Here is a 16,750-nt window from a genome sequence, read left to right as displayed (position 1 = left end):
TGGGATATTGCATAAGAAGAATCTAAAAATAGCACATCCAGAAAAAAAAATGGAAGTAGGATAAACTTGATCCTACCAATAAGAGATCTACTTTGTAGGAAAATTCTGGGTCTTCTCTTAATGGCTCTTTCACTCCTCCACTGTAAGTACTCAGTGATCTAATGTAGTGACTCCCTGAATTACAACTTGAAGACCTAAAAAGGACTGGTGCCTCACTGGGGGGCTAATCCACTCTAAGTCATAGGGTTTACCCTAAGTTGTAGGGTTTCTGAATGAATCTATGGTTCACTATTGCAAACCTGTATGGCATCCAGAAAAGGAGCTCATAAACTAAAAGGGAGAAAAAATAAAAATATGGAAATATTGCTCTTTTGAAAATCACTTTATAAGGCAGTTACTTGATGGTTAATATTGATTTTTTGAAGAATTATGAATTTTATGGTCCTTTAATGGTTAAAAAGCCCATTGAGTAATTGAACAGTCACAATAAGCACACGACACACAAGTGCACACACAAGAAACATAGTATGCACATGTGTACACACTAGAAACACACTTTGCAACTGTAAACACACCAGAAACCCACTATGTATCTGTGAACACAGCAGAAACGCTATACACATGTACACACACAAGAAACATGCTGTGCACCGTGCACACACCCGAAGCATGCAATGTACACATGAACACATAGGGATCAAGCTATGTGTACACAAGCATGCACCAACTGCACCCCTTGAGGACAGCATGGATGCGGTCAATGCTGGTCTCTGGAGAGCTTCAGGAACTTCTAAGGAGTCTGCCTGAGGAGAGCACCACTCTGGGGAAATCTCTCATCCCTGATCAAAGAACCCCTGTGATTGTTCTTGGTGCAAAACTTCAGCTGGGCGACCCTGAGGTGTTCACACAGTGAAAGGCCAATGTCTTCAGCTGTACTCTGTGCCTAGGGGATATGGCCACCAGCAAGATTCCCTTCGCCCATCTCACACCAGGCAGGTTTGCTGCACCAAAGAGCCTGTTTTTCCCCCAAAACGGTTATTCCCAGTGGGATAACAGGAGAGGAGGTAAGCAAACGAGCTTAAATTGTTCCAATATGTGTGGTCCTGAAAACTAGACACAGGCACTCAAAAATGTGGGAATAGTTTCCTAAATTGTACATACTTACCTGTTTTCCGAAAAGCAAGCAGGTAACTGTAGCCATATCGCATATGGGCACAAACACTGTAAACAATGCTGTATTTTCTGATGTTAGATCTTAGAAATATTTTAATGTGCATATGGGGATGAAAAAGTAACAACACAAAGGAAACCTATAATTTCATATTATGTACATGGTCACATTAAAAAAGTTGGGCTTTATGAAAGACCTTGACCTTCATTGATGTTATACCTTACAGTCTGTTCAGATGTAGAAATCACAGGAGGGAGGTTTGAATAATTTAGGTTCCAGGTAACTTTATTTTCACCTGTCTTTTGATTTTATTTGTGCTGTTTTCAAATCCTGTCAACTAAACTGGATTCTCCATAAGGACTTGTTATCCCTGGAACCTTACATGCTTCAAAGCAGCTACCAAGCTAAATTATAAGTAATCTAGTAAGGGATCATATTGTAAGCTCTTATTGGTCCCCTTCTAACAAAAAGATATAATAAAAATGGATAATAGTTCAATAATTCATTTTATGTAAAAATCTTAGCTGGAACCTTAACCTATGTACTGGTTCTCATGTATGGAGGAAAGACTCACACCTCATACTCTTTTCCCATTGTATTTTCGCCATCATCCAGCAGAGTGCTTTTCATGAACTGCATTCTCTGAGCACAGTTCATTGGAGGCACTGAGGATGTAATTGCCCTGACCTTTCTCTATATGATTTTCAATGTCTTAAATGGTTCATCTTAAACCTTGTTCTAGTGTACACGTGAAGACTTTACTTGCTGATCAATGTGGCCATTTGTCAGAGGCTGTCTCTCTGCCTCTTAGAGTTTGCATTTTGATAAGATTGTTGACTGTGCAAAAACCACTTATAATCTCTCTGTGGCATCTTTTCATGGGAGATGCATCTCCTTTCTTCTTATTCCCTGTGTCAGTCCACTCACCTGCTCAGCTGATTTTATTTTTTAATATATCATGGCATTATCTGCAATTACCATCATCCATGATCTTCCTAGATCAAGTCAATGTCTTTCATTTAAATTGCTACAATGGTCTTTTTTAAAAAATTCACAGTTATTTAAGTAAGAAAGTTGCCCTCATAGTTTAGTAGTTTAATGAGTTGTAGTAAATATATATACTTATGTAACCAAAACTGAATTCAAGATGTTAATTTGTGGAGGGTACCGGGACTCAAACTCAGGACCTTGTGCTTGCCAGGTGGGCACTTGTGCCACTAAGGTACATCCCCAGTCCAAGATATTGAGTAGTTCCATCACTCCATAACATTCTATGGTGATTCTGAAGTCAATTGACTTCTTGAAACTTATTTTATTCTCAACTCTGCTTTCCAAATGTCTCAAATATATGTATCTCAAATGTATGTCTGACTTTCATCTTTGCTGTATTTTTTTTAAATTTTATATAAAGAACACTTCACAGTATTTTACAATGTTGTCATCTTCAGTTTTGGTCACCATCAATTTTTTCATCAACCCAGCTTTCTCATAATTCCAATTTAATCATATGGACTCCCTAACTTAATGTTTTTTTTCTTTTCTCCTAAGACACAAAAAACATTTCTTGAAATGCTGTGTAAAAATGGACAACAAAAATAGAAAAATGACTTAGTCGTTAGTGAAATGCAAATCAGAACACCACCGGAATATCACCTGACTGCAATTAGCAAAAATAAAAGCAATAACAAATGGTGATAAAGATGTGGAGAAGAAATTCATATATACCCTGGTAAGAATGTAAATTCATACAGCTATTATTGGGACTGGCATGAAAATTCTTCAAAAACCTAAAACAAAATCCATTGTGCAATCCAGCAACCCCACTTCTGGGTAAATATCCAAAAGGAATAAAACAGATACCTGAACTCCCATGTTTATTACACTATCCACAACAGTGAAAATATGGAACCAGCCTAGATGCTCATCAAAAAATGAATTGTATATACATATTATAAATAAAATCCTGTCATTTACAGTGAGACAGATGGGCCCAAAGACATGATGCTAAATGAAATAAGGTAAACATAAGAAGATGGGCGCTTTGTGTTCTTTATCTTGTCTGTGGAAGCTTTAGAAAGTCAATATGAATATAGAATAGTGATTACTGAGGCCAAAGGAGGAGGATATAAAGAAAGTTCAGATAATGAGAACCAAAACATAGCTGGATAGAAGAAGCAAGATCTGGAATTCCTTAACACATCAGATATCTATAGTCCATAATCACCTAATTTATGCACTCAATGAAGATCTACAAAGAGGAGCTCAGGGTCTCCAAACAGTGCATGATAAGCGGGAAATACGTGTTACCCTGATTCAAACAGTTAGTATGGATAATTCACACCGGTTAATAAAAACAAAGTAAGATAAAGTAAACCAAGCTATCAGCCTCTCGTGGCTGTACTCTTGCTTTCCTCCTGAGCTCTGCTTCTTGCCACACCCATCCTGACACCAGCTCCCCACCACAGGGACTGATCTCACTTCCTTTGCTTGCTGCCTCCGATCTCCACGCCTTGAACACATGAGCCCCTTGATCAGAAACACTCTTCCACACTTTTTTGTCACACTAACTCCAATTTACTTTCAGCTCTTACCTTACCTTAAATATGGTTTCTTCTTTAAAAATTCTTCTTCAATTGTCTAGAATCAAATGAGGCACAACTTCCTATGGATCCCAAATCTCTATCATAATACCTATCATGTTTTTTTCACACATTTTTGTAATTTTCTCTACTTTATTATGCTTTGCTAATTCTAAAATAATTGTCTTAAGAAGATAAAGATCCCCTTCTCTTCATTTGCCTTTCCCCCCACTCCAAATACTCTTTTTAGAGAAGAATGTTATTTAATAAAAAGAGAGAGGTCTTGCCTAAGAATAACTCATTTTTAGTATTCCAGATATTAAAATTTATAGTACTTTATTGGAAAGAGAATTTGTTTATGATAGATGCTGGATTTATAAAATTTGGACAGTGACCATGCATCAAGAAATGAGACTGCTAATATCATTGTGGTGGTTAGGCAATCTAGCATATGTTCAGCAATAAATTATGTGAAGCATCAGATTCAATATAAGCTACATATTAGCCATTTACAATGAGCAACAAATCCATGACTACAGTGTGGGACAGCATTATCAATTATGGTAGTAGCAGCATTACACAGGGCTCATCCTTCTGGATTTAACAGCATGCTACCCTCTGGGAGAATGATAAAAATAGAATGCCAATATTAGCATAGACTCCTACACAAGTGCAAGTATATGCTCAAAAGAACTTGAAGTTCGGGTATCTTTTCAATAGCACGTATTCAAATTAACCTTTTAATCTCCACTTTAAAAAGGACTGAAAAATCCTCACATTCCCCAACGCATGGGTCATAAAATAAAGGCCTTCAAGATCTATAGCAAGTATTCAAATGGTCAAAACACAAAATATCATGAGTAGGAAGTCAAATGCCCTGGCTCAGGGGAACAGGTCCTGCCCAGCTGAATCCAGATGGCACTGAGTGAGGATGTAGGCATGCCTGGTTGCTCTTGCTTTCCAACTGCTTTCTGTTTGCTTCTTTGGAAACCTAAAGAATTTTTAATGTTGGAAATTAATTTAATTAAAGAAAAAAATTTTTAGGCTAACATTATATTTGGCATAATACATAAGAGCATGAGTCTTGTGATTTGATACAAGTGACTACTTAACCATACCTGAGTTTATTTTTTAAAACTTACTAGAAATCAATGTACCTCAAAGAATTGGAAGAATGTTTCTGAAAGCATTTAACAGATGTTCAGTGTTATTATGTTCAAGTGCTTCTCATGGCTGGAACCATACTACAGTAAGAGCAAAGCAAAGACAATTTCTCAGGTCCTCAAAACACTCGCAGGGCAGCGGAGAAAGAAAAGTACTATCAGTAGAGTGAGCTCAGCTAGAGAGATATGTAGAGGGCCAAGAGTGCTCCCTGGTTGGACTTACTGCCGAGATTGAAAGCAGGAAAAAAGACATCAAAGAAAGACTCTTAGGGTAGATGATACCTGAACTGGACCTTATAAAGATGACTACTCATTAAGTAGTTAAACAGTGGGGTGGTGGGGAAGGTGTTCCAGTAAAAAGCAGAATCAGCAAGGTCCATAGGCATGAGAAATTCATAAATAATTCAAGACGGATGAATCAGAGAATACAAAGGCATCAGTTGCAAGACACATACTGTAAATACGTAAATATGCAAAGCTGGAGCCAAGTGTTGAAAGTACTCCACAGAAACAGCACTATGATGGTTCACCTCTGTTGTGTCAGGTTGTATGGTATGAGAGCTCCCCAGATGATTGCTGAGAGATGCTACTGTTGTATCTGGGTGGGTCATAGAACTTAGCAGGCTTATTCCTTGGTATTTTTCCTCTTCTCTGCTTCCATGAACTAACAGCTTTGCTCTGCAGTGCTCTTCCACAACAGTTTCTGTTTTGTGGTCACTGACCATGTACTGAATCCCAGAAACCATGAGCCAAATTAAATTTCTCCCCTAAGTTGCCAGTGCTGGTATTGTGTTCTAGCAATAAGAAAGATGTCTAACTGACTAACATTTGAGTCAATAAGAGACACACACACACCTAGACTTTATTATATAAATTGTCTTATATGATTATGAAATCCAAAAAGCCTCACAAATATTTCACAGTGTGCCATCTACAAACTGCAGAACCAAGAAAAGCAGTGGTGTGATTCAGTCTGAGGCCAAAGGCCATGAACCTGGAGGGCTCTTGGTATATGCTCCAGACTGTGAAGGGTCAAGAACTGATTCTGGTTCTAAGAGCAAGAGAAATAAATGCCCTAGCTCCAGAACAAAAGCTGAGCCATTTGCATTTCCACCAGCTTGCACTCTGTTTATTGGGATCTTCAATAAAATGGCTGATGGGGCTAGGTATTTAGCTCAGTGGCATAAGCACCTGCCTCGCTAGAGCACAGTCGTGAGTTTGATCCCCAGTATCAAATACATAAATAAATAAATAAAAGATGATGCCTGCCCAAACTGATGACAATGGATGTTCTTTATTCAATCTGGTTATTCAAACATTAGTTTCTTAAGACATACTCTGACAGATATGCCAAGAAATGACATTTCCTCCGGTTCTCTGTTATCACATGAGCCAGTTAAATTAACATGAATTAGCCATCATAGGCTTTGAATATATCAATAATAGGAGATATTGTAGAAATATAAGAGGAGATGTAATACACCTCCATTATTATTTTTAAATGTTTATTATACAGCAAAGACAGGACTGGAGAATTTCAAAATCAGAGGCAAGGGGATCAGGTCTTCTTGCCGAAATGTCTAAGACTTTACATGGAGCAGTAGCTTTGGAAGAGAAAAGAGAGTTTGGTTTGGAGAAATTTGAATAGGATTTCTCAGTAGATTGTGGTGGGCGCACAGGGGAGAACAATGAATCAAGGGTGAATTCCAGGCTTCCGACTTAGCCAATAGCATGATGATGGATACAGGAAAAGGAACAGATTTGTGGAGGAAACAAAAAAGATTGGAAAGGAAAGGAGCCAACGTGGAAAGCCAAGCAGAGCGAGAAGAACCAAGCAGGATGAAAACAGAGCGGGGACAACCTGGCAAGCGAGAGTTGTCCCGGCTACATTTCAGAGAAACAAATCAACACCTGCTTCCCAGATTGTATTTCTCTCCAGGCTTGTCTCCTCTGATACATCACAAAAACTAAAGAGGAAAACTGGGATGAGTTAATCTATTAATATGTATTGTATCCAACCCTCTTCCCACTTCTATGGCTCATTTTCAAATCATATTTGAAATTTTAAAAATAAAAAGCATTTTGTTTTCCTTTTGCTTTTCTGTGTGATGCCAGCTGGTTCACGAAGAGACCCAACTTGGTGTCCTGGGATTCCTTAATGCCAAGCTTTAACTAAGTCTCAGAGGTGGCAGAAAATTAAAAGCATCTGCCAATTTATTATAGCCAGGTTTTGGTGAGACTTCACGTTGAGACTTTAATTTGGAGCCGTGAACTGAAAGTCCAGGAGCCAAACATGACTTGCAGACTGACTTCCTTGGTTTCACATTTTTTAAATGAATTATGAAGAACACTTGGAGACACCGTTATTTTGCAAGGCTTGTATTTGTAGCCATCTAGGTTTTCTGTACTGCCTTGTGGTTTCCTCCATGTGTGCTTAGGGTCCAAAGCATCCAGAATATAATGATTTCAGAAGGTGTAAACACATTGGTGATGTGGACGAGTGGGAGGAAAACAGAAGTAAAGTAAGTCTCCTTTGTATTATGCTAATCTATATCCTTCTATCCCTGAAAAGAGCCAAGCCAGCCCGTCACTGCACAGAGCACTGGAAAGATTAAATCGGTTCAATAAATGGTGATATTTCTGTGAATATAGCTGATATTAACATCCTGATACTTCATTACACTGACAAAGATTGCAATGAGAATAGACAATGGTGCAAATTAATCTGTTCTTCTGACAGTACGTAATGAAAATGGGATGTGGTTTTAAAAATTAAGCAATTCCTAGTACAATCTCAAGATTGCAATCTTGTGTCTCACTGAGATGCTGTACACTGGTGATACATCATTGAAAAGTGTCGGTTTAACAAAGACTGTGTCCTAGCTCTTGCTGGGCTGGTAGAGCATGTTTGCTTATTTCACCCCAGCCTGGCTCGTTAGAAACAATGGAGTTAAATCAATCATGTTTTTTAACCACACACACTCAACATTGCAAAAAGCCCTCTGGCAATCATGTCTTGGTCAATATTTGCTAATAAAATATCTCACTTTATCACCCTCATTTCTCTTTAAGATGAGTGCCTACATTTAATTTTACCAAGTTCTTTAGGATTCCAAATCTAGTGCCGATATACCCATACCCAGTGGAAAGATAACTAGGTTCATCGTGGCCCGTTACATGCTTATGCTCCCCACAGTGCGGAGGCTGATGAGAGATGAGAGAGTTGGTAGCCTCCAAACTTACACTAACTCAATGTGAAATTTTACTTGATATTCACTCCCTGATATGCATACAAAAAACCCAAGGTATCTTATATGGTGTGGTCTAAATATAACAGAAAGCATAGAACCGTGTTGCTTAGATCTACTTTTCTAGGTTCAAACTGAAAGAGTATAGTACAGCTCTACAGTTGTAGACTCAAACAACAGCAGCAAAAACATAGCTACAGTGGGTATTGAGAGCAGCAGCTCTCCGTGTACCAGTTGGTCCTGGTGGGAACCTGTCATTAGGGTTCTTTTAAGACATGATCAGTGTCCTATGCTGGTGGACTTGAGGCTTATCTATATGACCCCTTCCTCAGAAGCCTAAGCTTACCACAAAGGCACTGTGTCTTTCCTGCTGCTTCTCACATCTAGAAATTCTTAATAAGGCAAGTAGGCTTAATTAGGACCTCCCAGAAAGTTCACAGCACAGACAGACTAGGAAACAGTCTTAAACGTTCCTGCTAAGAGCATTTCCTAATACGTCATACAGTTTACATGTATCGAAGCCCCTCACCAAATGGTTTGAACAAAAGACATTGTTGGCTAAATTTGCCACTAGCTCTCTATAGTTTACATGATTGTTGTAATTTAATATTAGATGAAGCGTTGTATTTATTCTCCAATGATTCTTGATGGTTAGCCACCCTGCTCTGTTCTAAAAACATAAAAGTGAGTAAGATATTGGCAGGAACCCATTGTTTTCATTCATTCAGTAAGGACAGCAATATGTTTATTATTTTCTGGTGATGTAATAATGCTTATTTATTCATGAATGTGACTCTTGAATCTTATTCACTGCCAGTTACTAGGTGAAGCCCACAACAATCAATCATGAAAAATCACAGCCCATAACCACAATGAGTTTATGATCTACACGCAGAGCCAAGTGAGTAGACAAGCACCTAAGTGTGGTGTAGGAGATGGTACTAAAGCATCAAGTGCTTCGGGAGTACGCGGGGAGAGTTTCTGGCAAGTTCTAGAAGACCGAGAAGGGAGATGGCGAACCTGGAACACGTATGCTGCTATGGGTACGTGGAGCCCTCTCTGAGGTGACGTCACAAGTTGGGCGAGTTGTGTTACCTAAAGAAAAACCCAAGAGCTCAGGTTTAATTGCAGTGTTACCACTGTACAATAAGTCAGTGGGTTTAGGGTGGCCGTCTCTAAAAGTCTGGATATCGCTGACCTAAAAGGAAAGATGCCATGAAGGACAGATGTCACAGAGGAAAAGAGAGGAGGGAAGAGAATGCCAGGCAAAGGGGATCCTGTCTCAGAATTGACATTCGAACCATAAAAAGTGTGAAAAATCCAGGCATTCATTTATTGATTATCCATTCATTTACAAAATTGTACAGAAAAGATTAATACATTAGACATTTCCTTAGCCTATTATCATGTAGATGGGATTTTCAGTACATTTTGATATGTAAGTAGACAAAAGCTGTTACATATTATATTGGATGCTTATTCTGGAACTCACTGGAATATCTTTTTTTCCAGAGGCAACACTGATAATCTTCATTCAAATTATCTTCCCTTGATAAAGTACTGATAAGTAAGGAATAAATTGAATCCACAAATTGTTCCCATGGTTATGTAGATCCTTGTCACAAAGTTATATTTAACTCTGGTCTCATCATTCAGGATGAGAAAGTTGTGCTGTCCAATGTTAAACCACTAACCATGGCTATTTATATGTATATTATTGAAATTAAACAAATTAAAATTGCTTCTCTGTCATACGACCCACATTTTTCAGGGCTTAAATCTTTATGCCAGCATATTGAACAATGCAGAATGCTTTCATCAATGTAGAAAGCTCTATCACACAATTTTATTTTAGCAGCTATTATGTTTTAATAAATTATAATTATCAGGGCACTGTTGAAGAAATAATAATTGCTCAATAAAGAGCAGTTACTTTAAAGTAGTTTTATCCTCTTTTAGTGGCAAAGTTTGTTTTGTGAAAGAAGATACCAATATTTACATAAATCATGTAATGTATTTTATAATAATCAAGCTGAATGAGCTGACAGGCCCATCCCTGAGTCTCTGATATCTGTTAATGTGGTATAACCACCCAGGGGTGAGAAATTTCAGTCCCATAGCCTCTCACATTGTATTGCCCGCTCTCTGGTGGAGATGGTAATGAGTAGTAACACTGCCAAGAATGAGTAAAACGAATGGGAGGAAAAAATGCCAACACTTTTCAGAATCTATTCTGAATAATGAATTAAATTTCATTCATGTCTGATTTTCTGAACACAGCACCAAGAAGCAAACAAGTAATTCCATACACTTGACAGCAGAATCTAAGAGCTTCAAAGGGAGGTGATGGGGATCTATCTGGGTGTGAGTTTGACACATTTTAAGAACAGTCACTCTTGACACATTAAGAAACCTATAATCAGTTTAGATGTCTTCTCTCCACCGGTTCACATGCACCAGCTTAATAGTATCTAAACAGTCATAACGGAGTAGACTAGAGTGAGCTCAGTGGTCACCAAGCATTAGTTCATTTGACTCTTTATTGAGTTATCTAACTCTAGAAGGAATTAAAAATAGTCATGGAGTAACCAATGAAAGGAGGGCAGCATAACTAAGTTGTATGACACAGACACTTTTGATAAGTAAAAGCACAATCAAAATAATGAGTGGATATATTTGCCTCTCAAATTAGTATAATATTTTTCTAGTGCAGATAGCATAAGAACTTTCTCACACAATTGCTGTTGAGAGTATAAACTAAAACAACCATTTGGAAAATATCTTATCAGTATACATAAAGTCCATAAAGTATACACACTCTCCAATACACTGCTTTCATCTCTCAGTATATCAGGAGTGTATTAGTTCTTAAAGGGATAAATTCATATTGGAAAAGATATTCTTTGAAATATTTGAAACAACTTAAAATCGGGAAATGATTAAGCAAATCACAGTAAATGCAGAGTCATTAAAATATGTTAACAGAGTTTCAATAACATGGAAAAATGCTTAATTGCTTAAATTAATGCCTTCATTTAGAGAAAAGGAACTACATACGTGTATATCAACATAAGCTTAATTTTATAAAACATATTACAAATTTGCAAGTATTTTCAATGGTTTCTTCTAAGATAAAGTTGTATTCACTCTCAAAGTTAATTTCTCAATTGGAAAAATTATGTAGTCATTCAAAATAATCTATAAACCAAAATGTGTTAAGTTACACTGTCCATTATTTCATCAGATCTCCTGAAAGTAGATGGATAAACAGAATTGAGTAGAAGTGAATTTTGATAGGAGAGTAGTGGATTATATCTCAGAACTCATTAAGATACAAACAGATGCTGATGACACCGCCATCTACAAGACAGAAAGCAGAAACATCTTGCAACTTGATCCTCCCACTGGTGCACAATAATTTTTCTGAGTAATAAACAGGGCATCACGTGCTGTTTACAAAGAACTTTCATTGTGATATGTGCTGAAAAAGATTGAACTTTGGAACAAAAGGTTACACCAATTATTAGCTATATTTAGAATGATTATAAATTAAAAATACTAGATGCCCACACACACACATAATAATAATAATAATACCTACTTTGCATAGCTGTTAAGAGGATTCTATCCTGATGTCTAATATAGAATATATTCCACAAAAGTAGCTATATGCCTGGTTTTTAAAAGGGCATAGAAATCATTGGTTGCAGACAGAAAAGTATTGATCAAACAGGAATTGACAATGAAATACCAAGAAACAAAACATAGTGATGCAGAGTTTAAAGTGAGAAATGTTCAGAAATCTATGTATGCAGTATTATTAGGTAATTCAGTTCATGAGTAAGTAGTGTTAGCTGAAATAATAGATTTGAAGTTGTGTGTGTTCTCTAGCCTTGGATTTAATGACACTGCAGTTTCACCCAGTCCAGCTTTCAATTTTGAATTCCTGTAACATTATGCATGTTCCTTACACTTCAGACAACCTAAACGACTTGGGTCCTGTTTTCTGTTTTTCTCCTTTATAAAACACCTCTGCTCATTATTGAATCAACAGCCAAATGAATGATTATGAAGTTCATCTTTGAGTATGAGACTATCTGCTATTCAGGAGAAATGATAGCCTAGAGTTTTTTGGAATCTTAGTCAATATGATACAGATTGACTGTGATGACTTTCTTATGCGTGCATATGCTTCTTGAAATAAATATAAAAATCTTGAAACTGACATGACAGCTTGGTTTTTAGCAGTGGCAGCAGCAGATGTGGCTTACTACCACATCAGGCTTCCCATTGGTGGTCCCATCCCTAAGCCCATATCATCTCTGGTAATGCAAGATTGGAACGCATGTCTTGAAAAGAGTAGTTTTTATTTCCTCTTAGAAAATGTGTTGCGACTCACTTCCGGGAGAACATGGCAGACAGATAGCAGCAGCTATGAAGGCTCTCTGAAAGACCCAGCTTAGAATCCAGGAATGGTGCGGAGTGAGGAATCCTAAGCAAGAGCAGATATACCCTGGTGACTCAAGAACGAACTGAGAGAAACCAACTGGGAATGCAATCCTGGTGCTATAACAGGAACAGATAAAACCTCAATGCAGAAGCTGGAGCCCACGCTATTGGAAGCTGCGATTTGGGTTAACTGCCACCGCTGCTGTGTCTGAATTGGCTCAGCAGGGAGAGAGACACGTGAAAGCTCTGAGAATGGGAATCGATGAATGGAGTTGAGAGCAGGACAGGTGGGGAGCCGTGCATCGACCTGCGGTGAGTGAGGGAAACTGGGACTCTTCCACGATCTAGAAGGCTCCAACAGAGGACATTCTGGGACCGGGCAGACTTGCTGGAACAGGGCGCTGTAGTGACTTCAGTCACATATCACCCTCTCAAGCAGGATTGGTGAGCGGTGCCTAGCCTACGTGACACTGCTGGCTGAGACCCAGTAGGCTAGCACAACCCTGGTCCCAGCACCTGGATGTGCACCCTAGCAGTGAAGCCTTGGGTAGGTTGACCTGGAGGGGCGAGCCCAGCATAGGCTGCCTGGTCCGTAACTCCCTGGTGCGTTGCGGGGGGGGGGGCGGAAACACCTAGCCGGCGCAATTCAAACAGACTGTGGCCAACAGGGAAGGAAGCTAGGCCTCCTATATATGCTTATATATAAGGAACAAAGAATATGGGAAGAGGGAGCAACAAGAAAGGCTCCTCGGCCCCCATTCTTGAGAAACAGGCAATAGCAGACACGACACCAATAGACACAAAGCACTATCTCCAGAGCCTCATAGATGAGTTCAGGAATGAAGTTATTAATGACCTGAAGCAAGACATAAGCAGAATAGTTAGAGAAATGCTAAGCACCACCCAAGAAAAAACAGATGGTGGAATGGAAGAACAGAAAAAAAGGGGAGAATTGTTTGATGGAGAAAATAGAGAAAACATAGAATACGTGAAGCAGGTTCAAAGAGATTACCAGGAAACTAAAAATTCTATTGAAAACTGGCATAATAGCTTGAAAGAAACTAAGGATAAATTATCTGAACTGGAGGGCAGATTTGTAATGTGGGAGCATGAATGAAAAACTTCTTAAAAATAACAAAGAAACAAACAACAATAATACAAAAACTAGAAGATGATAAGAGGATCTATAACTTGAGAATTAAGAGCATAAAAGAAGAGGTAGGGACACAAACAAATGAACTGCAAAAGCTACTCACAGAAATAATCCAGGAGAATGTTGCTAATTTAGCAAAAGGTAAAGATACTCAGATGTATGAAGCATACAGGGCCCCAGCCACCTATAACCCAAACATAGCTACACCCAGGCATATAATAATCAAAATACCAGAAATCCAATATAAGAACAGAATATTAAAAGCCGTCAGAGACAAGAAACAGATCACTTACAAGGGAACACCCATCAGAATTACAGCAGACTCCTCGGCACAAACCATCAAATCACAAAGAGCATGGGGGGAAATAATCCAAGCTTTGAAAGATAATAACCTCCAGCCAAGATTGATATATCCTGCACAACTATCCCTGGAAATTGATGGAAAAACAAGGTGCTTCCAGGATAAAGAGGAACTAGGGGAATATGCAACCACCAATTCCACTCTACAGAGAATTCCGCAGGATATTCTAAAAAAGAAAAATATGAAGAATCCAGAAATAGTGGCAGAGAGGCCTCAATGAATGGAGCAGAAAACAAAATGAAGAAGACAAAGTGACAACTAATGACAAAAAAAGAGCTCAACAGAAATGAGGCAGAGAAGATTGGATGATAAGAACAGCTATTTTGGAGAAAATGACATCATAATAGGTAATGCTGATTTAATATCATCTTGTTTTGAAGTCCCATTAAGCTTTTGTTCTTCTGTCTCCATAGGTCTTAACATGTTGTATCTTATTGGATTTTATTATATGTGATAGTATAAACAAAAACTTTTACAGACAAGGAGATTATACAGAAACCATTGTTCATTTTCTGTTAGTTGATTCTAAATACCCTGTAATACTGTCATTCTCTTGAATAGTTTTACCTTGTTTTGATATATTTGATGCTACAGTATATGAAGTTATACTCAAAGATTTCAAGGAAAGAGACAATATGGTAACTACTTTTATGTTGGGATTATCTTGTGGTGAAACACTATCTTGCTTGAATGGTTATGTTTTGATCTGCGCTGTTTTGCTGTTATGCCCTCTTTTATCTCAATCTCCATTTTATTATTTACTTTTTTATTTTTATCCTTTTAATTAAGGGAAAATAAATTTAAAAATAGCAGGATATATTATAGTAACCCACTTTGATTTTCTGTTAACTTGATTTGAAGCTCTGCATTGCTCTCACCATCTTGTTTTGACTGATGTTCCTCTATTCTGTTTCCCTTGATAGCTCCAGGTTTGAAAGTTTAGGCAACAGCTGTGAAGGTAGTGGGATTCATTATGACACCCATTCTGGTTGACTATTACCTACTTTTGAAGACCTGTAATGTCACCAATGTTTTGGTTTTGTTGGTTTCGTTCTTTACTGTTTTGTTCAATTTTATTATAACTGATGATATAGGCAATTCTATTTGAGATAGCAGGAGGCATTATGGTAACCACTGTTGATCACCTTGTATTATGATTTTACATTATCTGCTATGTCCACCCTTTTGATTTGACCGACTCTGTTCTGTTATGTCACATCTGGTTTTACTCTCTTCCAAAAAAGTAATAAGAACTGTGGGAGTAATAAAACCCAAAATGTGTAATAGTCATTGTACAAAAGAGAGGAAAAGAAAGTGCTCTAAATGATATAACTGCATGTATATTTAAGTGTATAAGACAGACAATGATATTACTGAGTTTTGTTGGATCATTGAACAGAACTGTTTGGTCTCATTGTTTGAATGTCCACTATATAAGCTTTAATTTTGTAACTTGAACAAATATTTCTAAGATGACAATATGTAATCCATTAACTAGTGATTTCCTATTGTTTATTTTTTTTCTGAAATTCTGTATAACGTGTACCCTTTTTCTGTTTTTTTTTTCTTTTTCTCCTTAAATAAAATTAAAAAAAAAAAAAAAAGAAAATGTGTTGCGATCCAAATCTGCCACAAACACTGTAACTCTGAAGCGTACTTTCAGTGTGAGTTTTAAGATTTGCCTTCTGTTCTTCAGTCTCCAATTACCTTAAGAATTGTGAGTAGCTCCTGTCTCTGCTGCTGCTTTCTGTGACTTTGAAATGTTCCTCACAACTTATGAGGAAAAGAGAGACCAGAGCATGACAAGGACTCATGGTCTCACATCAGCTGCAATTTTGTTAACTACACTGGAGTCACACTGAAATCATTTTCTAAGGGAAGAAATTGGGCAAAAGAAGGATTTGTACTGGGTTTCAGCATGGGCAGGACTTCAGACCGAGATTCTAGAGGTCTTGGTGGCACCCGGTCAAGCAGGAGTCAACTGTCCCCGTCCCCTTCTAAGGGGACCCCGTTCCTCTTCCAAGTCTGTGTGTGACTGACTGTGTGACATTGTGGTTAACTGCATAGACTCTGAGTACGGATGGAGAGATGTGTTATGGGAGAAGTGAATAAATAAGTAAATTAGTCTGTGTAAACAACAAAAAGAACATTCAAGAGAGTCATATCTGAGAGAGCAGAGGAGGAGTGGTCATATAACACCATGATGAAATCTCAGACCATCTGTCTCCTAGACCTGATGTTTACGTGTATCAGACTACCTGGTGTCCACTGTGTTCCCCAAAAGTGTCCGAAGAGATGCCGCAACTTGTGTTGGGATCGCGGTGCATGCCAGTGTCTAAGCATCTGTCAGCCTCTTGTTCTTGTTGATGGAGGCCCTCGTGTTTTGAAATCCATTCATCAGCTCCTCTGAGTGCAGCACTGGTTTGCCTTTTTCACATTGGAGACCCTCATCTCTAAAGGCCTTGTGAGTAAAATTCAAGGCTTCCTAGTTATCATCGTCCTCTTCTTAGGTATCCTTGCTACTGATCCTTCCTAGATGCTTTGTCCTTCTTCAGCAAGGCAGTGGATAAAGTGAGACTGCTATTATTTCAATAAAGGATCTCAGTAAGGAGAAGTCAAATGCTCC

General features: G+C 38.1%; 1 protein-coding gene across 1 annotated transcript in view; it reads left to right on the top strand.

Annotated features, from left to right (window-relative positions):
• Window positions 1–16,463, top strand: part of Tnni3k (TNNI3 interacting kinase) — a 199,814-nt gene extending 183,351 nt beyond the window's left edge. Inside the window, 3 exon segments of the mRNA XM_023561266.2 lie at window positions 917–992; window positions 12,407–12,520; window positions 16,378–16,463. Coding sequence (XP_023417034.2) covers window positions 917–992; window positions 12,407–12,520; window positions 16,378–16,463 — 276 coding nt within the window.
• Window positions 16,464–16,750: the final 287 nt, after the last annotated feature.

Source organism: Cavia porcellus, unplaced genomic scaffold (assembly GCF_034190915.1).
Source record: "Cavia porcellus strain 051 isolate PalLab524CR breed Dunkin Hartley unplaced genomic scaffold, mCavPor4.1 scaffold_1, whole genome shotgun sequence".
NCBI lineage: Eukaryota > Metazoa > Chordata > Mammalia > Rodentia > Caviidae > Cavia > Cavia porcellus.
The sequence above is the reverse complement of the archived record's forward strand: the minus strand, read 5'-3'. Positions and strand labels throughout refer to the sequence as shown.